General features: G+C 65.7%; 1 protein-coding gene across 3 annotated transcripts; it reads right to left on the bottom strand.

Moving 5' to 3' along the window:
* Positions 1-158: 158 nt before the first annotated feature.
* Positions 159-16824, bottom strand: CASKIN1 (CASK interacting protein 1). 3 transcript variants are annotated; one of them, XM_072835333.1, is made up of 20 exons: positions 16650-16824; positions 11589-11640; positions 11368-11465; positions 11011-11156; positions 10825-10920; positions 10576-10706; positions 10015-10123; positions 9825-9933; positions 9626-9720; positions 9313-9430; positions 8222-8323; positions 8031-8119; positions 7870-7954; positions 7692-7783; positions 6835-6945; positions 6653-6754; positions 5229-5367; positions 3114-5153; positions 2050-2467; positions 159-1784 (listed from the first exon to the last, which is right to left on the bottom strand). In XM_072835333.1, exons 1-20 carry the CDS (start codon positions 16741-16743, stop codon positions 1685-1687), a joined length of 4326 nt encoding a protein of 1441 aa, XP_072691434.1. In that variant the 5' UTR covers positions 16744-16824; the 3' UTR covers positions 159-1684. The 3 variants fall into 3 exon arrangements, with proteins under 3 accessions (XP_072691434.1, XP_072691437.1, XP_072691436.1); XM_072835336.1 differs by lacking the exon at positions 16650-16824 and adding an exon at positions 11958-12262; XM_072835335.1 differs by lacking the exons at positions 6653-6754; positions 6835-6945.
* Positions 16825-21156: the final 4332 nt, after the last annotated feature.

Genomic DNA, 21156 nt, shown 5'->3' on the forward strand with positions numbered 1-21156 from the left:
ACCCCAGAATGCCAGCAGGAGGGAGGCCGGGGAGGAGCCACAGAAGAGCTCCTCTGGTCAGCCCCAGGATGTAGCCCCCTGACCAACTTCCTGCTGCCAGGAGCAAACTAAACCCCCACTCTCCCCAACACACGTCCCCAAGAAGTGAGCCAGGCAGCTCTGTTTTCTGCTGTTTATTGACAGCTGACAGCAGCTCCCTGCCCGGAACCCCCCTCCCCACTTGCTGGAGCCCCGGCCTGGGCCGCCCACTGAAGAGAGGCCAGGCGCACCCACCTGGGGCAGCATCAGGGCATGACAGTTGGAAGGGGCCCCACATGCCCAGATGCCACGTCGGCCGATCCCCTCTGCCCGCCCACATCACAACCGCTGGTTTTTCGGGGTCGTTGATTTTTTTTTTTTTTTTTTTTTTTTTTAAGAAACGTCAAAGTTGTGCCCAACACACGTGGATCAGCAAACACAATAGAGGAGGCCAGTCAGTACTTTTTGGAGAGAGAGGAGAGAGGAAAAGGGGGGGGGCAAGGACCACACGACACAGCCTGGGACCATGAGCAGAAGCGTCTGTGGGAACTTGGATGGGGTAGAGTCCCGGGAAGGAGGGTTGGGCACCCCCCCACCCTGCACGCGCCACACGCAGCCTGGCATGCACACCCTGTGCCCACTGCTGCCCCCGGGCTGATGTGCCCATGTTGCACTCACAGCTGCCCCAACGCCCAGGCGCACCTCCCACCAGCACCCCCGGGAGGGCAGGGACCCTCCCCACCAGCTCCACGGTGTGGAGGACACAGCCCAGCAGCAAGCAAGGCACATCCTTCGAGTTCTTCAGACGCAGAGAAGTTAGGAGAGAGGGAGGGGGAGGCCCTAGCAGAGCATGGACCCTCCGGGACCCCAGCCTCCTGTTTGTGCTACTGGGCCAGGGGTCCTGGACAGAGAGAAGGATGGGCAGACAGACAGCCAAGGCCTCTAACAGCTTTTGTCTTGAGCTAGACTTCAGTGTCCTTACAGTTGGTAAATGGTTTTCTATAGAATCAATAATATTTTTTCTTTCTTTAAATATATATTTGTTAAAGTTATACCTTTTGTTTCTCTGGGGAAATCTGCCTCAGCTCATTCCCAATAAATTAATACTCTCGATAGCTTATATTCTGGGGGGTACAGCAGGGCAGGGCGCGACCCCACCCCAGCCCCTTGTGCTGCGCTGGAGCGGCTGGCAGAAGGTCCCCAAAGGGCAGTTCTGTGCTGGGCATAGGCCTGTGCTCTGCCAGATGGGGAGGGGGCGGAAGAGGCTGCCCCCCTCCCGCTGCCCGCCAGGCAGGGGCCCGGGGCTGCCCCTCCTCCGCCCGCAGCAGGCTGAGCCTGGCATGGGTGGGCGGGTGGCCCAGCAGTTATTGCACAGGGAGCAGCAGACGGGAGCGGGCACCCAGCGGGCAGCAGCGTTCACCCAGAGCCCTTGGGCCCCCTGGCCAGGCAGTCCTCCAGGCCTGCGCCCGGGGGCAGTTGTGCTTGTGCAGGGGACGGGCAGCACGGGCCTGCCGCCCCCCGCCTGGCCGGCCGTCCCCTGCGCCTGGCCTCCGCCGGCCGCCGCCCTGCCCGCTCGCGCTGCGCCCAGAGGTGCCCACCCTGAGGTAAAGGTCAGTGTGCGGGCCGGGCCCGGGCGGCGCGGGCAGGCCCGACGTGAGCGGCCGCGTCACTCCAGCATGGCGTCCAGCTGGTCGGCCAGGTCGTCGAACATGCTGCCGATGTCGTCCAGGATGCTGCCGGTGCTCTTCTCCTCGGCCGACGAGGGGCTGCGGGCCGGCGGGCGGGCGTGGGCGGGCGTGAGCGGGCGGGGCACCCCTGCCCGCGTCCCCCCAGGACCCGACCGCGACCCCTCTGCCCCCGCCCCTTCCCCGCTGCCCCGCCCCACTCGGCCCGCCCCCGCCCCGCAGACCCCGCCAGAGCCCATCCCTTCCCTGCAGGCCCCGCCCCCGCGGCAGGCCCCGCCCCTTATCCGCAGGCCCCGCCCCTTCCCGCAGGCCCTTCCCCCGCCGCAGCCCCGCCCCCCGCACCTACCGCACGCCCTGCGCATCCTCCTGCCGGATCTTCTCTTCCACGGCTTGCAGCGCTGCCGCCAGGCACGCGCTCGTCTCCTCCAGCTTCTGCCGGGCGCTGTCTCCCGGCGAGGCGCCCTCGGGTGCGGCGGGGGCCCCGGCGGCGGCGGCGGCGGCGGCGGCGCGCGGCGGCTTGGCGGGCACGTGCAGCGCGGGCGCACCGGGGGACGGGGGTTTGGCGGGGCTGGCGCTCAGCGAGGGCGGCGTGCTGGCCGGCTTGGCGAGGGCGGCGGGCGGCTGGCGAGCGGGCGAGGGCGCTGGCGACGGGCTGGCACTGCCCGACTGCAGCCCCGCCGCGGCCTTGGCCGGCTTGGGCGCCGTGGGCGGCGGCGGCGGCTTGGGAGACACGGGCGGCGGCGTGCCGTGGGCGCGCTTCACCTCTGCGGGGAGGAGGAGACTCGCACCGGGGGCGGGGGGCGGCGGGACACACACCTGCCCTCGCGGCGGGAGTCCTGCCGGGGCCCCGCCCCCCCCGCCCCTCCACCTCCCGCCCCCCCTTCCCCGGACTCCCCGCTGCCGCCAGGGGGCGCGCCCCTCTCTGCGTACCTGTTGGCGCACCGCTTCCAGACCCCTCCCGGTCTGCCCCCCAGCGCCATGCCCCTTCAGGTGTGGCCTGCCACCACCATTGGCCCTTGAGTTGCTTGAATACCGCAGGGCCTTTGCACCTCTGATCCTTCTGCTTGGAAGCCGGCCCCCTCCCTCTGTGCCGGGGTCACTGTCCAGCCTGGCCAGGGTTCTCCGTGACCTAGCATCATGCACCTGTCCTCCCTCCACGGGTGCTGTTATCCATGGCTTTCTGTGCCCCCTTCACTGAGCAAAGTGACCGACATCTACCCTCCTCCCAGTTCTGGGCCGGCAGAGTTGTCCCATGGGTGGGGGGGTGGGTGACGAGGTCTGAGGACCCTTTCCCACCCCGTTCTCCCCAGCCTTCCTCCAATTCAAGGAGAGGAAAAGCCCTCAGACCCTGGAATGGGCGGGTGGGGAGGCTGGGGTGGGGGCCCTTCCCCAGCGGGCTCCCGCACCTACCTGGGCTGCCAGGACCTGGCAGCGGCACCTTCTTGGAGGCAGGCGTGGGTGAGCCCTGGATCTTGGGCACAGGCTGGGCCAGCACGGGCTTGGGAGACACTGGCGGCTTGGCTGGCTTCCGGGTGTCGGTGTCAGGCGGGGGCAGCGGGGGCAGGTGCAGCAGGTCGGTGGGCGGCGGAGGTTCTGCCGGTGGGGGTGGCGGGGGCAGCTCCGGGGGCCCAGTCTGCTCAGAGGCTGGTCTGCGGCGCACGGTGCCCGTGCCGTTCTGGTACACGGACAGTGGCGGTGGCGGCTCGGGCCCTGCCTCCCGCTCCTTGGCCTTGGGCCGGCGCTTGACCGTGTCAGACTCAGTCAGGATGAACTTGACGTTCTCCTGCTGGCTCTGCTTGGCTCGGATGCGCCTCTTGAGCGTGGCACTGGCCTCCACCCTGGCCAGGGATGGGCCCTCCGCACTCGCCTCACCCTTGGCTGGACCTCGAGACCGCTGCCGGGTGGCACCATCCTCCACAACGTGGCCATGATCTGCAGGCCCCCCCGAGTCTCCAGGCCCCCGGCGGGCGGCGGCCAGAAGTCCCGTGACAGGCCCGCTGAGCGTGCGGCGCCGGTTCACCACCTCCCCGTCAGGCCCGATGGCCTCCTTGTGCTTTACTGACGCCAGCACTGTGGCTACCCGGCCCGGCTCCGGGCTGGCAGGGCGAGGCGTGGGGTGGCCCTCGGGGGGCCTGCGGGCTGCTCGGCCCCCACCACCGATAGAGGACAGCTCCAGCATGGCCGCGATGCTCTTCACGCTGCCTGCGCTGCCTGTGTCCACGCTGCCGGCCAGGTCGCTGGCCCGCCGGCGCTGCGCCCGGACCCCTAGCTGGCCGTCCTCGGCCCCGGCGCCCTCCGTCTCGGCGTCCGGCACCGACTCGTCAGCCAGGTTGGCGCTGGCCATGGCGGAGCTGGAGCGCTTGGGCGGGGGCGGCGGCGGCCCCTTCTTGCGGGGCCGCACGGCAAACGACTGGCTGCGGTTGACGTTCTTGTCAGCGCCAGCGGGGGCTCGCACTGAGTGGCTGCGGCCCACTCGCCGCTGGACGGTGGCGTAGGGCCCCACGGCGGCTGGCACCAAAAGCTCGTCCCGCTCCGGCTCGCTGTCGGACGCCGTGTAGCGGTTCAGGCTGTGGGCGCGCTTCTTGGGCCGCCCCGGCTCCACGTCGGCCTCCGGAGGCAGGCACAGGGTGGGCACTGGCGGGGGTGCGGCCGTGGGGGGCGGCGGCCCTGCATCACTCTCCACGGGCTGGGGTAGCACATAGGCAAAGCCGCGGTGTGTGGGTGACTGCGGCAGCGAACGGGGTGACATGGGCCTCTCCGTCGGTGGCAGCAGCTGGGGGGTGGGCTTCACCTTGGCTGTGGCTGGAGTTGGACCATGAGGCACCCCCAGGGCCTGAGGGGAGCCTGGCTGAGCCTTGGTGGGCGTCTGAGGGGGTGTGAAGGGGCTGGCACCTGGCGGGAGGACCTGCCGCGGCTTGCCTGGCACTGGGGGTACGCTGGCCCGCTTGACGCCGTGGCTGTGCCGGCTGGGCCGGGTCTCCTTGGGCGGGGTGCCGGAGGCCGGCCCCTCATCCAGCAGGTACTCCTGGCTTCGCGACAGGGGGCTGCCAGGCCCCGGGGGCCCCTCGCCCAGCAGCTCCTGAGAGCTGCTCATGTGCCGTGCCTGTCCGCCCAGGCTGGGCTCCTGCCGCAGGGAGGCCCTTGGCGTGGGGGGCAGGTGGTTGGGGGGCTTCTCGGCAGTGGTGGTAGGGGCGGCGGCAGCGGCACCCTCGGCCGGGCCGGTCATGGCAGCCTGCAGCTCACCACTGAGCTCGCTGTCCTGGAAGGTGGTCATCTTAGGAGACTGGCAGTCAGCCGGGGCGGGCTCAGGCGGCGTTGGCGACTCGATGGCCATCACTTCGAGCGACTGTGGGGCCTTCCGGCGCAGGGGTCCCCCCTCATACTTGGCATACTCTGCCTTCTGCAGCTCTGCCAGTTTCCTCACCGCCAGCATCAGCTTCTTCTGGTGTCCTGGGTGGGCAGGGGCAGGTCAGGCCAGGGCAGGCAGCGGGGACGAGAAGACAGGCGGCGGGGCCAGGGCCTCACCCAGCTTAGTGATGCCGATCTCCTGCAGGTCCTCCCAGGTGATGTCGGTGATGAAGTCTATGTTCTCATAGCCGTTGTCCACCAGCACCTTGTAGTACTGGGCCAGGCCGATCATGGACAGCCACACCGCCAGGTTCGCCTGGGGAGCAGGAGGACAGACAGGGCAGCCCCAGCCGTGGCCACACCCTGCCTGCCGCTCAGAGCTTTCGGGGGAGGGGGAGGGGCACCGGGCCAGCCTGGCACAGACAGACAGAAGGACAAATGGACAGGCCAGAGGTGTCAGCTTTGGAGACAGCGTGACCTCAGGAGGAGCCCAAGGCCAGCTCCCACGCATGTGCGAATACACGCAAACACACACAGGGATGACCCTATCCTCAGGACACCGTTGGGGGAGGGGAAGGACGTGCCTCCTCACCCTCACCTGCCACGGCAGCCACGTCACGGACACAGACACACGGCGCCACTGACCAGATACACGTAGACACGCACCCTGCGTCCCAGCCATACACGAGCAGCAGCACCCTCCGGACACGCTCACGCCCATTTCCACACCATACTGGGCACAGGTCACGCAGGCACAGCACGTACACATGTAAATACCCATGATGCTCTCCACTCACATGAGCCATGTCCACCTTCCACACTCCCAGCTGGACACCCGTTGCTCACTCACCGACACGCAGCACACGTGGTCACCCCTAGGTGCCCAGAGCAACGTGAGGCCCATGGGACAGGGACATGCTCATGGGGAGAGGTGAGCATGAACCTGCCCATCACTGACCCACAGCCCTGGGGGCTTTGGGTGTCCTCGTAGATGCAGCAGGCCTTGGGCCCACCTTCCCCGGGCAGGCCCAGAACCTGTCGCACCACACTGGTGACTGTTGGTGACGGCACGGCAGTGTGTGTGGGTGTCCGCTGTCCGCAGAGCCAGCACGTGCTGCTGAGAGTGTGGGTGTGTGCATGCAGTCGTCAGCCGGCGCCTTGACTATATTTGGTACACGCGTGCTGTCCGTGTACACGAAGCAGGCACACGTCCTCCCTGGACACGTGCCTGGATGCGTGCAAGCACTTCCCGTCAACACGGGGTCCTCTTGGCGTGTGGGGGGGATGCGGTGGGGTGTTGTTGGGTGCCAGGTGGTATGCCTGTGTGGCTGCCTCAGTGTGGAGGGCCTTTGCGGGAGCATGTACTGGGGGGTGGCACCCTCCTGGCTTCAGGCTCCCCTTGCCCTGACAGCCCCCAGAGGCTGTCGCCCCTGCCCCTGCCCCAGGAAGGCTGGCTCCAGTGCCCGTGACAGACAAACAGAGGCTAGCCTCTGTTCTCTCCCTGGAGCCCCAGAGGGCAGGTGAGGGCTGTAGCCAGAGGGGCAGTCTGTCTGTCCGTCCGACTACCCTGGGCACAGCCACCAGGGTGCCGGGAGCCTTACGGGTTTGTGCTCCGGGAGCCAGTCGGGGATGCTCAAGCCGCTGATCTCTGCAGTGATCTTCTTCCGGTGGCCTGGCTTGGTGACCCCAATGGCCGTGAGGTCCTGGGAGAGGAGAGGCCCGTGAGCGGGAGGCCTTGGGCCCGTGTCGGCCACCGCGGGCCGCCAGCCTCCGGGCAGCTCACCTCCGGGGTCATGCGGCTGATGGTGGGCAGGTCGTAGCCGGCGCTGATGAAGTTGGAGGCGTAGAGCTGCAGCTGGAACGTGGCAAGCCACTGGCTCACGGCCTCGGCGCTCTGGAAGACACAAGGGACCCGCTGCAGGCTCGCCTGCCCGCTGGCCTGCCAGCCGTGCACCCGGGCCGCTATGCCGGCTCCTCCTCCGCTCAGCTGCTCGGTCTGCCATCTGCTGGTGCCCCCGCGGCCGGGCCTGGGACAGCCTGGCCCCCGCGTGCCTCCTCGCTCTGCGGTCCCCACTGCCGGCGTGGCGAGCTCCGTCGGCGCTGCGACCGCCTCCTGTGGTCTCCGCCGGAAGGGTCCAGCTGCTGTCGGCTGTGTCACAGGCTCCCCTGACCAGCCCCCCTGTTCCCTCACCGGGGACACCTGCACCAGGGGCTCGGGAACGTGGCCTCTGCTGCGCCGCACGGAGCAGCCCCCGCCCCCCAGCCGGGGCAGGTGGGCTCCGTCCAGAGGTGCGCAGGAGAAGCAGCCAGCCGCCCGCGCCGTGCCCACAACGGGCCCCTCTCAGCCCCACACGTGGCCGGCCTGGCCTCACACGCACGCCTCCTACGCACAGCACACGCGCGCACGTGCCCGGCTCGCAGTCACCGCCCACACACAGGCACGTCCCCTGCTCACCTCACGCCCACGTCACACTTGCCGTTCGCACCAGCTCACACGCACAACCCACACAAGAGACAACACCTACACGCACAGACTGACAAACGGACAGAAGTATGGCCTGGCCTGTCAGGGCCCCCCGCTGCCCGCGCCCCAAGCAGGCTGCCCGGGAGCCCCTCCCCGCGGCCAGCGCGGCCCGGTACCTTGCCCTCCGAGGCCGGCTCCAGCTTCCGGGGCGGCTGCTCCCCGTACACCTGCCCCGCGTGGGCCGCTGGAGGCTGGGACCGGGCCGCACCTGGAGACAGACGGTGTGCTGGGGCAGGGGTGCTTGGGAGGGGGGCGCTCCCCGCCAGACCAGGGCTGTGGCAGCCTTGCCCTTACCTGTGGAGCCCTCTGGAGGCTTGACAGGGCTGTCCCCGAGGCTGGACTCGGAGACCGACTTCTGTGAGAGCACCGTTGCCAGGAGCTACAACCCAGACAGGCACGCTGGCCGGCGCTGCTCGGCGCCCAGCCACCCCGGCCCTGCTCCCCAGACCACCTACCTTGACCCCTTCGGAGCCTGCGTGCAGGGCATGGCCCCCGCCGCTTCTTGCACCCGCCGCACCACTCAGACTGCCGCTGCGGTCCCCGCCTGCCAACACAGGGAGCACCCTGAGCCGCTGCTGGCTCTCCCCGCGCGGGGTGCTCCCTCATAGAAGCACTGCCGCCCTGACCTCCAGAGGTCAAAACCTACCTGCAAAAGGCTTCCTCAGCACCCAGATCTCCTCGGGGGGCGCGGAGGGCCCCGAGGAGCTGCCCGCCTGGGGTGGGCTTTCTTCGGCGCCTGCTCGAGAACCTGTGGGACAGCACGGCTGCCCTGAACCCCGGGCTGGCCAGGCCTGGGGCCCCCACGTGGCGAGGGGGCATCCTTGGCCTGGCCCCAGAGCCTGGACAGAGCAGGGGCCCCTCACGTTGACGCTGCAGCCTCCTCTGGCCCCGGCTGTCTCCAGGCAGTGGCAAGAGCCTCAGAAGACCCCTCCCCGCCCTCTGCACGTGAGAGCAGGACACCGTGGCGACACTGTGGTCCTGGGTGGGGCATGGGGAGGGCAGGAGGTGCACCTCCTTTCTGCCAGGGGAGAGGCCCCCAGAAGCCTAGATGACCCTGGGTGGGCTTCCCATGCCTCCTGACGGGCTCCCTCTGTCCCCTCCCCTCACCTGTCGACGTCCACGTCATCTCTAGGAGGTAACCCATCTCACCAACCCCCCTGTGGCCCGGCCGCACGCCTTTCCTGCTCCTCACACTGTGCCAGCTGTGCTGTGTGGGTCTTCTTCAGGCCCTTGACATCGTATGCCCTGTTCTGCCCCAGGGCCTTTGCACATGTGGTTCCCGCTGACTGGATGCTCTGTCCGGGCCAGCCTCCCCGCCCCAGTGCTTTTTCTGACCACCCTGTCTAGAAGGCAGGCCTCTGTACACCTGATGAATCACTGCATTTTACTCCTAAAACTAATAAAAATAAGTAAAAAGCAGGCCTCTGTGCACATTCTCTTTAGCATTAGTTGGCACATTTTTGTATTTACTTCACTGCCATTCTCCCCACTGTCCCTAGGGGTGAGCTTGAGAGCAAGAATGAGGTCCATCATTCTTGGGTCACCATCGATTCCTAGCGGCTGATGCATGACGTCTATTGAATAATTGAAGGAATAGGTGTGGGGAGGCTGACGAGCCGGCCGGCAGGAGCCCACTCTGGACCCCACGCCCAGCAATGGCCCTGCCACCCACCACACATGGCCACGTGCTTCCTTCTGGCGCCCAAGCCGAGGCCCGTGGGGTGGGGGGGGACTTGCCTGCTCGCTTCACAATGGCCTCGCCCAGGGAGGACGGGAAGTAGCCCACACGGTCGTGGCCGGTCCGGTTGTCGTGGATACAGCCCTTCCAGCGGCCGTCGGGGTGCTGCTCCAGGACCTGGCCCGAGGCGTCGGGGCGAGCTCAGGGAGACGCCCCTCCAGGTTGGGGAGGGTGTGTGTGTGTGTGTGTGTGTGTGTGTGTGTGACCCGGGCCTCCCGTCCAGACCCCCGGGCTTCCCAGTAGCCACATGGGGGGCTGCGGGGTGAGCACCTGGGCCCCCCCATCCCCCTGCCCTCCCCAGGCTGGCCTTACCGTGATGATGTCCCCAGCTTTCACGTTGAGGCTGGTCAGGTCGTAATTGTTGCAGTAATCCTTGGTCGCCCGGACCTGCAGAGCCGCCGAGGCCTCTGGGGACACAGGAGGGAGACCCCCCCAGTCCTGCCAGCCGCCGGGCCCAGACCCCCCAGCCCCCACGCCTTCCCCGGCCTCCCCGCCCCGCCCCCTGGCCCACCTCGCAGCAGTTGCTTGATCTCCTTGCTGGCCTGGGACGTGGTGAACTGGTGCACGATGTCCAGGGCCGTCTGGCTGTAGGTGTTCCTCACATGGGCATTAATCCCGTTCTGTAGGTGCCAGACGGTGTGGCCTGTCAGGAGACCCCCTGCTCCGCGCCCCCGCCCCAGCTCCCACGGCCCCTGACTCACGTCCAGCAGGAGCCGGACCACTTCCGTCTTCCCACAGAGCGCGGCTTCGTGCAGGGCTGTGCCGGACTTGGTCTGGCGGTTAATGTCAATGCCAGCCTGGAGGAGGAGTCTGGAAGGAAGGCGGCGGTGGCAGCGGGTGGCAGCCACGCTCCTCCCCAGTGGACGGGCATTCCCAGGCCCCGCCTCCCAACTGCGGTGTCAGCCCCTGGCCCAGCATCTGTGGAAGTGACCCCCACGGGGCTGACCCCACAGGGCTGACCCCAACGGCCATTAGGCCACCCTAACGGGGGCCGCTGCCAAGATACCCACTTCACAGAGGGAAGAGCTGGGTCTCAGAGAAGCTGAGTGTCTCCACAAGGTCAGCCAACGAGTGGCAGGGCCACGACCTCGCCGGGGCTCGGGGCTGTAGAGGCCGGGGCCCCGGCCTGTCTACTGCATCCTTTACACGGTGGCCAGAGGTGTCCTGCTCACCTGGAGGCCTGACCACGTCCCCGGGGCCCCTAGGCCAGAAGCAGGAAGCCCACAGCTGGGCCGCCTCCTCTCGCCCCCACATGGCCATACCTGATGATGTCAATGTGGCCATTCTTGGCCGCCAGGTGCAGGGGGCTGGTGCCATTGGGGTCGGTGGTATCTCCGGGCCGCGGCTCCAGCAAGGCCGCACACATGTTGCTGCTCAGGAGCAGCTGGACCACCTTGAGGGAGGGGCCGGGGCCAGGGCAGAGGGTCACAGCTGTGTCTCCCCACTCCCACCCCTCCCTGGGCGGGGAGGCAGAGCACACGCAGTCCCCTCAGCTCTCTGGGGACACTTACCCCGACGCGGCCGAACTCACAGGCCAGGTCTAGGGGTGTCTTCCCCGAGTTGTCCACCATGCACGGGTTGGACTGGTGCTGCAGCAGCATCTCGGACTGCGGGGCCACGGGCTGCCATCAGACCCCGGGGGTGGCCACCCGGCTCCTGCCGCCCTGGCGCCCGGCCACCCCTGACACGCTCCTTACCACATCGTAGTGACCGTGCTGGGCCGCCAGGTGCAGGGGGATGTGGCCCTCGTCCGAGGGGATGTTCACTGCTGAGCCTGCCTTCAGCACCAGCTTCATGGGCTCCTTCCGGCCCTGCCAGGCCGCGTAGTGCAACGGCCGCATGCCTGGGAGAAGGCAGGGGAGGGTGGGGGTGGGCGGGGGGCGCCGTTGGGAGCCAGCCCTCAGCCCTGAACCTGACCCAGCCTACAGGAGGCTGATCCCAGGGGAACCTGCCTCAACCCAGACCGAGACTCTGGGCCGGGGCCTCCGTCGCGGCACCCCCCGCCACCCGCGAAGTGACCCCTGCCCTGGCGCTGGGGTCCCTGACCGCCTTGCCTTTGTTGTCCTTGATGTCCACGGCGGCCTGGGCCTCCAGCAGCAGGGCGATCAATTCTGTGTTGCCATTCAGGGCCGCGTGGTGCAGGGCGGAGAAGCTGCGGTGGCGGCAGGCATGAATGGGCGGGGAGGGGGTCACCCGGCCTCCCGCAGCAGCCACCCACGCACCCACATCCACCCGGCCCCCGAGCCAGCCTGGCCTCTCCCGTCTGTGAACTCACCCATCCGGGTCCTGGAAGTTGACATTTATCTTCTTGGTAGAGCCCAGGAGCTCTAGGGGTGGGAAAGGGACCGTGAGGGCGTCTGTCCCGCCCCTCCGGGCAGCCGCAGAGCCGGCAGGCGCTCCGGCTCGCTCCCCGGCAGGCTCAAGAAACAGTTCTTCATTGAGTCAAGTCTGTCCCCTGCACTCAGCCACAGGTACCAGCTCTTGGGCCCTGGTTTCCCCACGGAACTACGGTGTTGGCAAGTTCACAGAGCCGAGGGCTCCGGGCTCGTCCCCACCCGCGGACGGACGCCAGAGCTGTGCACCCACACAGGCACACACATGCGCACATGTACCCCCTCCTTTGGGACGCTGGCTAAGCACCTACCGATGGCGGGAGGGAGAAAGCCGGCACAATCTGTTTCTCAGAAGGACCCAGATGGGGCCGGGGGTGGCCTGGGAAGGCTGGAACACCCGGAAATTGGGGTATCTCTGGGGGAAGATCTGCATTTTCAGGGTGCAGCCTACCCCCATTCCCAGCCCTGGGCCTGCCCGTGTGGACAAGTCCCAACTGGCAAGGCAGGAGGAGGGGGAGCCGGGCAGGCAGGCGGGTGCCCCCGAGTGACCACGCAAGAACGGCCACCACATCTTCAGGGGCCCACCTGGGGCCCGGGATCAGTCCGCCCGAAGCTCAAGGGGCCCAAACCCTCCCTTTGGGGCCCCAGTTTCGTCCGGGCCCTCCCCAGTCCTGGCCTCCACCGCTGAGTGCCGGAGGAAGGGAGCCCACCGATGCCCTCCCTGTGGGCTCAGGGCCAGCCGGACTCAGGCCAAGCCCCTGCCTGTCTGGGCCATGGTTACATAACCCATTTGTGGGTCAGTCACTCTGTGAGGGAGGGGCTGGCAGGACAGAAGCCCCTTTGTGCAGGCCCAGGACAGGGTGGGGGCAGGGGTCCCCAAGAGCAGGAACCCAAGAGAGTCAAGTCACAGAGGGGCTGATCCAGGACCCACTTGGGGACCCACAGCAACCCCGGCTGCTCCAGCCTCGGCTCTCCAGCTGCTGGATGCGGGGTGTGAGGCCCCGCCGGTCCACGGGGCCCACGAAGGCAGATGGACCCAAGTTCAAACTCTCACCGGGCCCTTACTAGTCCTATGGCCTCGGCCTTAGCTCAAAGGGGAACCAACCGTGGGGCCAGGCTCCCAGGCCTAAGGGCGTGTGCATCCTCAGAGCGTGAAGGGTCTGGCGCAGAGTCAGCTCAGCAAGTGGCAATTACTGACATGAGCCCTGTGGGAGCACCATGCCCACCCTTTCCCTTGAGGGGCTTCTCTGCGCAGAGCGGAGCAGAGGCTCCGGGGAGAGGCATCTCCACCGCCCCACGTCCCCCCTGCTCAGACACTGATGGCCATCTAAGGTGGCAGCAGTGCCACCCTTCCGCGGTGGTCCATGCTGAAACCTTGGAGTCAGCCCTAAGTACCTTATAGGGTCTGCGCCAGCACATCCTACCGGCTCTACCTTCAAGGCACACTCAGAATCCTACCACTTCCCACCGCTGCCACTGTTACCACCAGGAGCAGGCCAGCGTCTCCGATAGGGTCACTGGCATCCCTGCTTCCCCCCCGGCTCCCCTTGCCACTCAGGCCATCCTCCATGCCACTGAGGTCAGGGGGACCCTGTGAGAACACGAGTCAGATCCCACTGCCACTGGTCCTCTCCAGAAGACAGCTCCTGTGTCACTGGGGCTAAAAGCCAGTGCTGGACAATGGCCCACAGGACACAGCCCTGCTTCACTTTGACCTTCCCAGCACCCTTCTTCCAGCCATGCAAGCCTCCTTGATGATGCCCCCACACACCAGCCGCCCCTGCCACAGGGTCTTTGCGCGTGTTGTGGGTACGTGCGGGGTACTGTTATTCCCAATTATCCCCGTGACTCCCTCCCTCACGTCCTTCAGGACTTTATCCAAACGTCACCTGCTTGGAGAAGCCCCGCTGGGCTCCCCATCTAGAACGGCAACCCCCATCCCATCCTGCGTCTATCACAGTTCTCTCTCCGGCTCCTATCACTACCATTTACCTTCTGTGTCCATCTCCATCGCTACAGCACAAGCTCCAAAATGGGGAAGGTCTTTTTTTTTTTTTTTTTTTAATCTATTTTGCTCACTGCTGTATCCTTGCTGGCTGAAATAGTGCCGGGCGCGTGTGAGGGGCCGGGTATGTTGGTGCCTGAACGGATGTCCTCCACCCCCCACACTGTGGTCCCATCATCCCCTCCCCTACCCAGGGCCAAGCTCAGGGTGTTCTCACCCCAAAACACTCAGCCTAGCTTTGATATTTGCTGCCCCTTCTTCTGAGCTCCAGTGTGGCCCCGCCTCCCCTGCCCCCCAACCTGGCCACACCTGCAGGCACTGAAAATTTGGAGGAGCTGGAGGTCAAGACCCAGGAAGTGGCACAGACACCAGTAGGGGAGGGGAGTCTCCACCCTGGAGCACCCCCTGATGCGTGTGGGGGACCTTGCGCTTCCAGGAGGTCATATGAGGGAAGCCTGCCTGGTGCCAGCGAGGTGCCCCTCGCAGAGACAGGTGCTCTGGATGGAGGTAGACCAGGCATGGCAGGAGCGGCCGGAGCAGCTGGGGCAGAAGGGGGCGAGTGGGTGCCACAGGGAAGAGCCCAGAAACTCCTCCAGGAGCCTCCTTCTCTTTCCCACAAGAGCACTAGGTCCTGCAGCCCCCATGTGGGCAATGGACATAAACCTCAGCCCCAACCCACCCCACGCCTTTGGCTCTCCCAGCTCCTGCCACTCAGTCCTCTAACCACTTTCCTGGGACCGTCCCTGGCCTTGGGGTCAGCCCCAAACTCCAGGCTGCAGAGACCGAGGGGGAGGTGGCCTCGGGCCCTCTCCGCCCCCCCCCCGGGCTCTGCCCCCTGCCCAGATGCTCCTCTGCCCCCAAGGCCACTGGTGTGCCAGCCCCACAGAGCCACGGCTGTCCCCCGCAGGGACACGGTCCTGGCCTCTGGTGCCGGCACAGGGCAGGGCAGCCTCTCAGCCTCCCCAGGGCAGGCAGGCAGGGCGGTATCCTCCAAACCCCCCTGGCAGGGAGCTGGGCCACACGCCGCACGGCAAGTATTAGTGGGCCAAGGTGAGAGGACACAGGCATGCTGGCCTGCAGTCTGCAGCGAATTTGGGGAAGGGGAGGTGAGGCCCGGAGGAAGGCCACCCCTCGCCTTGTGAACTCCCTCCAGAGCAGTCTCCTTCGTCTCAAGGGCAGCTGCTGAGGGTCCAGTGCCCAGGCTTGTGAGGGGGGCTCCCTTCCAGGCAGGATGGCAGTGCTGACAGACCCTGGGGCAACTCAGAGGTTGGGGTGCAGGGGGGTGCCAGCAGGAGCTGGAGGTCTTGGAGACAAGGGTCACGGGAAAACCTCCAGAGTGGGGGGATCCTGAGAGAGCACCGCTGGATGCCCCCCACCCCATGGCCCAAACTCCAGCTGTACTTTGCTGAATCAAAATACATCTTACTCCAAAGCAGGCCAGTGTTACCATGACAACTGAGCTAATTCATGGAGGGATTTCTCTGTCTGATTTATTATGCCCGCCCCTGTGAGTCACAGAGCCCAGATACGGGGGCCAGGGCAGGTGCCTCTCCCAGAAAGCAGACCAGGCAGGGACAGGTGCAAAGATCCAGGTGGACACCAGGTAGAGGCACAACCCCCACACCTTCCCTGGATGGCCAGATCCAATGCCCCACTTCCCTGGAGGCCATCCTGGGCTGCCCAAGGAAATACTCCTGGTTAGTACTTCCTGGGCGCTTAGGAGGTGCCTGGGCTTCCTGTGCGCTCTCCCGCTGTTCTTCCAACAGTCCTACAAGCAGGGACCGCAAATGTCCCCATCCTACAGATGAGACTGAGGCCCAGAGACCTGGAACCGGCCGTGCCCAAGGTCACTCGGCCACTAGGTGGAAACCTTTACCTAGCCTTCCACCTCTCACTCCCTCCACCTGCTTTCAAGGCTCCACTACGGGCTGCCTCTGCCTGGAAGCCCTCCCTTTCTGAACCCTGAAGCCCTAAAGCTGGCCCCAGCGGGCAGACCACCCCGGGCCTCGGGCGTAGAAGGCAGAGCAGCCTGTATAGGTGATCCTGCCAGGCTCTGGAACTGCACAGAGGGGATGGGGCTGCAGCGGGAGGGGTCTTCCTGGGGCTGGAAGGCCTGCCCCCACCAGCAGTCCCAGGCCGGTGGAGTTCTCAGCAGCCTTCCCCGCGAAAGGGGAGGGGCCTCCCTGGGTTACCTACAGTCCCTGGGGGTGGGGGGGAGTGGGGCACCCGGACCCCACGTGCCATCCTGCAGAGCCCTGCCCGTGCCCGCACAGGTGCCCTGACACACTGACACGGCCCTACGTGCGCAGCCGCACACGCAGCTGGTCCGCACACCCATCCATCCATCTCCAGCGGCCCCCGGGGAGGCTCTGGGCTGAGCTGGGATGAGTGCTGGGATCAGGACTCCAAGCTCCCAGCCCTTCCCAGGGGCCCTCACAGCGCACGCTCAGGATGGCCAGGGGGAGCCCCCTCCCCCCCCCTCCCCAACCCCTTTCCCTGCAGGGAAGCCGGAGCAGCGCGGGGTCCCCGCAGGGTCTGCGTCTGCCTGGAGCCCTGCCCGCGCTGGGCCGGGCGACCTTGGGCCTCTGCCCCCCGGGAGTAAAGGGCCCCCAGCGGGCCATGCCTGGGCAGCCACACCCCCAGCATGGTCCTGCCCCCCATTCCCCACAAAACGTGTTATTAAACGTCGGGCGGGGAGGGGGGCGGACAGGGACCGTCCGCCCCGTGGCCGCCCCTCGCCGCGCGGCCCCCTCCCTCTCTCCGCGGCGGGGAAGGGGGGCGGCCTCGCCTCGCCCTGCGACGGTCCGCGGTCCGGCCGAGCCCTCCGGCCGCCAGCCCGGAGCCGGGAGGGGCGGGGGCGCCCGCGGCCAGGTGCCGGCTCGGGCAGGGGCCGCCCCTCCTCCGGCGCCGGGGGTCCGCGCGCGCCGGCCCCGCCCCGCCCCCGGGGACCCGGCCGCGCCCCGCGCCCCGCGCCCTGCGCCCCGCGCCCCGCACTCACTGGCCTTCCCGGGCCGCGGCCTCTGCAGCAGCCTCTGCGCGGCCCCCACGTCCTCCGCCTTCACCGCCTGCACCAGCTCCTGCTCCTTCCCCATGGCGCGGCCGGGCCGCAGCGACGCGGCTGCGCTCCGTGCGCGCGGCGGGCTCGGCTCAGAGGCGGCGGCGGCCCCGCAGCCCCGGCCGCATCCCCCCGCCTCCCCCGCCGCCTCCGCCGCCGCCCGAGCCCCGCGCCGTCCTCGGGCTCGGGCTCGGGCTCGGGCTCGGGCTCGGGCTCGGGCTGGGGTTCGGCTCGGCTCGGGCTCCCGGCGCCAAGGGGCGGGGAGCGCGTCACGGGCGGGGGGCGGGGGGCGGCCCGGGGCGGGGGCGCGGCACCTGGCACCGCCTCCCGGACGCCCGGGTCCCGCTCCTGCGGTCGCCGACCTCCGTCCGCCCGCGCGGCCGCGCGCCCCGCTCGCTGGCTCTGCCCGCAGGCCCCGAGCGCCGGGACGCCCCCTCCCCACGTGCGGGCCGGGCCGGGGCCTCTGCGCGGCCGGGGCGGGGACCGCGGCCGCCGGGGCGGGGGCAGCGCGCGGAGCCCGGCTCGGCGGCGGCGCGAGGCTGAGCCTGCGAGAGGCTTCCAGAGGCTGCGGGACACACGGGGGAGGAACGCGGCGGCGGGCGGCGGGCGGCGGGCGGGGGGCGGGCGCGAGGGCCCGGGCACCCGCCGCGCACGGGAGCCGGCCCGCCAGAGGCTGTCAGACATTTCAGCCCGTGGTTCCCGTGGGAGGTGTCGAGGGATGGTGAAGAGGAATCTCCCAATAATGAATTCGGTGTCAGGGAACCCGCACCCCCACCCCCAACTGCCGCTCCTTCCCCTGCAGCCTCCCGCTCTGTCCGTAAACAATGCAGGCCACGGCTCCCTGCCCCCAGCCTCAGTGCGAACCCTAACCCCAGCGCGGCCCCCCAGCGCTCACCGGGGTGCAGCCCCACAGGCCTCCTGTCCCCCAGCCCCAGCCCCAGCTCCAGTCTGACCCCCCCACCAAGTCTGTTAACCGGCCGTCTCCAGCCACCAACTGGGTCCCTACTGACCAGTCCCTACTCCCTCCTGTTCCCCGGCCTGCCCCCCCCAACACACACGCAGAGGTCTCACCCCTCTGACCCCTTCAGACCATCACCCCACCAGGGCAAGGCTGGCAGGAGCTTTTGCAGGGGTCTGCACATAAGATGGCCTGACACCCCTCTTCCCATGGCCAGACCATCAAGCAGGGCCAGGAAGAAGGTGGCCACCTTGGGGCTAGGGGGAGTAGCAGGCACCAGGACCTCCTGATCCAAGCATTTGATCAGTGCCAACAAGGGGTCTTCCTTGGGATTTAGGGAGCAAACTTAGGTCTCCCAGCACATGCTGGGCTCCCCAGGCCTAGGCTCCCCCCCCCCCCATGCTTTATCGTGACCAATTTCTAGGCATCTGCTGGCTCAGGCACCATGCTGGTCACTTTGCAGATTGTGCCCATTGTACAGATGAAGAAAATGGAGGCTCCAGGAAGCCAAGTGACCTGCCTAAGGTCCTAGAATCTCAAGGTCCTGAGTCTGAGCTTTGAACCCCCACTCACCTCAGCATTTGTCCCAGTTCTGCCTTTTACCAGGTTTGTTTTTCTGGTCACGTGGTCTTTCTGAGCCCTGGTTTCCCCTCTGTAAAATAGGGTTGAGAAGGATAGCTTTCTCTAAGTTGTCTGAGGATTAGTCGTGATGCTGCTATCCATAAAGCGCTTCGCAGTAGAGCTTAATAAGTGCTCAATAAATGGCTTTTGCAGATATTGTGATATTCTTGGCTCTCCCTACCTGGGAATGACTGTATTTTACTCGTCTTTGTAGCTGCAGAGCCTAGCGGTGTGCCTGGCGCACAAGAAGCATTGCAAAAAATACAAGTGAAAAGACAGCTATCATCCTGACCATTATTTTTATGTTTTGGCTGACTACGGCCAACCACTCCAGCCTGAGCCCAGCATTTGTGGGGCCTGGGGCAAGGGCACAAACAGAGACCCACACACCTGATGTCGAGATATTTCAATGTCATAAGCCATGCTAACAACTCATTAAGTAAAACATGTCCCATCCTCCTACCTTTGCAAATATACCTTCACCATGACCTGAAAGGCTAAGTTCCAAATTAGAATTCTCTAATTCCTCTGGGTGATGAATTGGCCCCGCCGCAGCTGCCCCGCTCCAGCCCTATCTATACCATGCAAACAGGCACCCCATGGTCACTGCCCAGGCTTACAAGGGGGTACGTTGCTGTGGAGTCCTTCTTCAGGAACACAGACCTGGGAAGAGAGCTCCACAGACTCTGCTAGATTCATTCACTCTGCCACGTGAAGGTAATGGCCTGGGGGGGGGGGGTGTCAAGAAGTCCTAGATCCGCCACCAGCCAGCCCAGCGACTTTGGACAAGCCCTGATACTCCTCCGCCTCATCTGTAAAATGGGCCAGCAGCTCTGCCTGCAGCCTAGGGCCGATGGGAGGGTCCACATGAAAACAGAGATGTGCGTCTGCCTGGGGTCCCCCCAGCCTGAAGACGGGGGTTGCATGGCAGGCCAGCTGCCTGGGCTAGGGGATATAGATGTAGAGGCGTGGGGCTTGGGCAGCGCTCCAGTAAGTCAGGCCTCGGAGGATCCCGGGAGGAGGGGCTGCTGAGCCAGCAGAATTGCCGAAGCCCAGCCTGGAGGAGGGCTGGCAGTGCTTCACTGCAGCCCAGGCTGGCCCCCTTCCCAGCTGCATGGCCGTCTCCACCGGCGGCCTGCGCCACCCCTGCTCCTGCCCGGCAGCTGGAGATGCCCCTGGTGTTCCTCCCTGGTGCCCCCGCAGCCCCCAGGCCCTGGCGCCTGGCCCCCTCTGTATAAAATGGGGATGACAGATGTACCCTCCCCAAGGGCTGCTGGGAGCACGCAGCACAGGTCGGTGCCGTGGTTTCTATTGTTCTCGCAGACGCTGCCCCTGTAGAGCGCTCAGCTGGTGCTTGGTACATAAGAAGGGATTAACAACTGGGCGTCCTGGCCCCTCTCCCCGCCTGGCAGAGGTGCTGGGGCTGCTCAGGCTGGGTAGGGGGCCCCGCCCTATCTGTCAGTTAAGCCCAGGGGAGGGACATGTGCGGTCCCCAGGCTCTACCCAGAGCCCCGCAAAAGAGGCCAACAGCCCAGGGCCTGGCCTCCGGGACACATGTGGGACTGCATAGACACGTGGGAGAGCCTTCCAGCCTTCCCTGAGCCCCCCCTCTCCTGCTCTCAGGCTCTTTTGTGGGTTCGCACTGCTCCGGATGCCCTTCCGATGCTGGGGTGCACAGAGCTCTGACTCTCCCAGCCTTCCGACCCCACATATGCATCAGAGCTGCCTCTGAGTCCAGCGGGGCTCCTGTGCTCAGAGAGGAGAATGAGGAGGAGAACATGCGAGGTGTGGGGGCGGCCCCGAAGGGGCAAGGTCAGGGGGGGCTGAGCCAGCAGCCCTGCGTCCTAGAACATAGACTGTGCATCCTGCGTCCTAGAACATAGACTGTGCATCTCTGAACCTCAGTTTCCTTGTCTCCAAAATGATGGTGGTTTCTTCTTGACAGAGCCGTTGTGAGGACCTGGTGCGTAATGCAGTAAAACGTTCAGCACGGTCTGGCGGTTCCTCCAAAAGTTAAACATAGAGTTACCATGTGACCCAGCAGTTCCACTCCTAGTACACGGAGAGATGAAAACATGTACTCAGAGACACACTCGCCTGGGGATGTTCACAGCAGTATCATTCGTAATAGTCAAAAGGTGGAAACAAGTGATATCCATCAGCAGGTGAGTGGGTGAACAACACGTGGTCCAGCCACACAACAGAATATTATTTGGCCACAAAAAGGAATGAAGCTCTGACACCTGCTACCACCTGGCAGTAGCTCGGCGAGAGACCAGACACAAAGGTCACATATTGGAAGGTTCCCTTTCCATGCAATATCTTGAATAGGCGAATCCATAGAGATAGAAAGTAGCTTGGTGTTTGCCAGGGGTTGGGAGGCTAAGGGGGGACAGGTAATGGGGAGAGACTGCACACAGGTACAGGGTGGGCTGATGAAAATGTTCTGGAACTAGACAGAGGTAGTGACTGCACAGCACTGCACATGTTTTAAGGGTCATTGGGGGGGGAAGGGTCATTGAATTGTTCACTTTAAAAAGGTGAATTTCAGGGGCGCCTGGCTCAGTTGGGAAGGCATGCAACTCGATCTCAGAGTCATGAGTTCAAGTCTCACATTGAACAGATTACTTAAAAAAATAAATGAAAAAAATTAAAAATCATTGATTTTATAGTGTATGAATTTTGCCTCAATTAAAACAAAAGCCCCAATGTAATGCTTCCCACAGAATAAACCCTCAAAGTGCTACAAAGGTACTGACAACCCCGAGTTTTGGCAGGTACAGAGGTATCAGGAAAGCGTCCTCGGCACAGCGAGGGGAAGGGTTCAGGAGGGAGTGTGTGCTGCTGTCGGCTCTCGGCTCTCGCAGGATG

Source organism: Canis lupus, chromosome 8 (genome assembly GCF_048164855.1).
Source record: "Canis lupus baileyi chromosome 8, mCanLup2.hap1, whole genome shotgun sequence".
Taxonomy (NCBI): domain Eukaryota; kingdom Metazoa; phylum Chordata; class Mammalia; order Carnivora; family Canidae; genus Canis; species Canis lupus.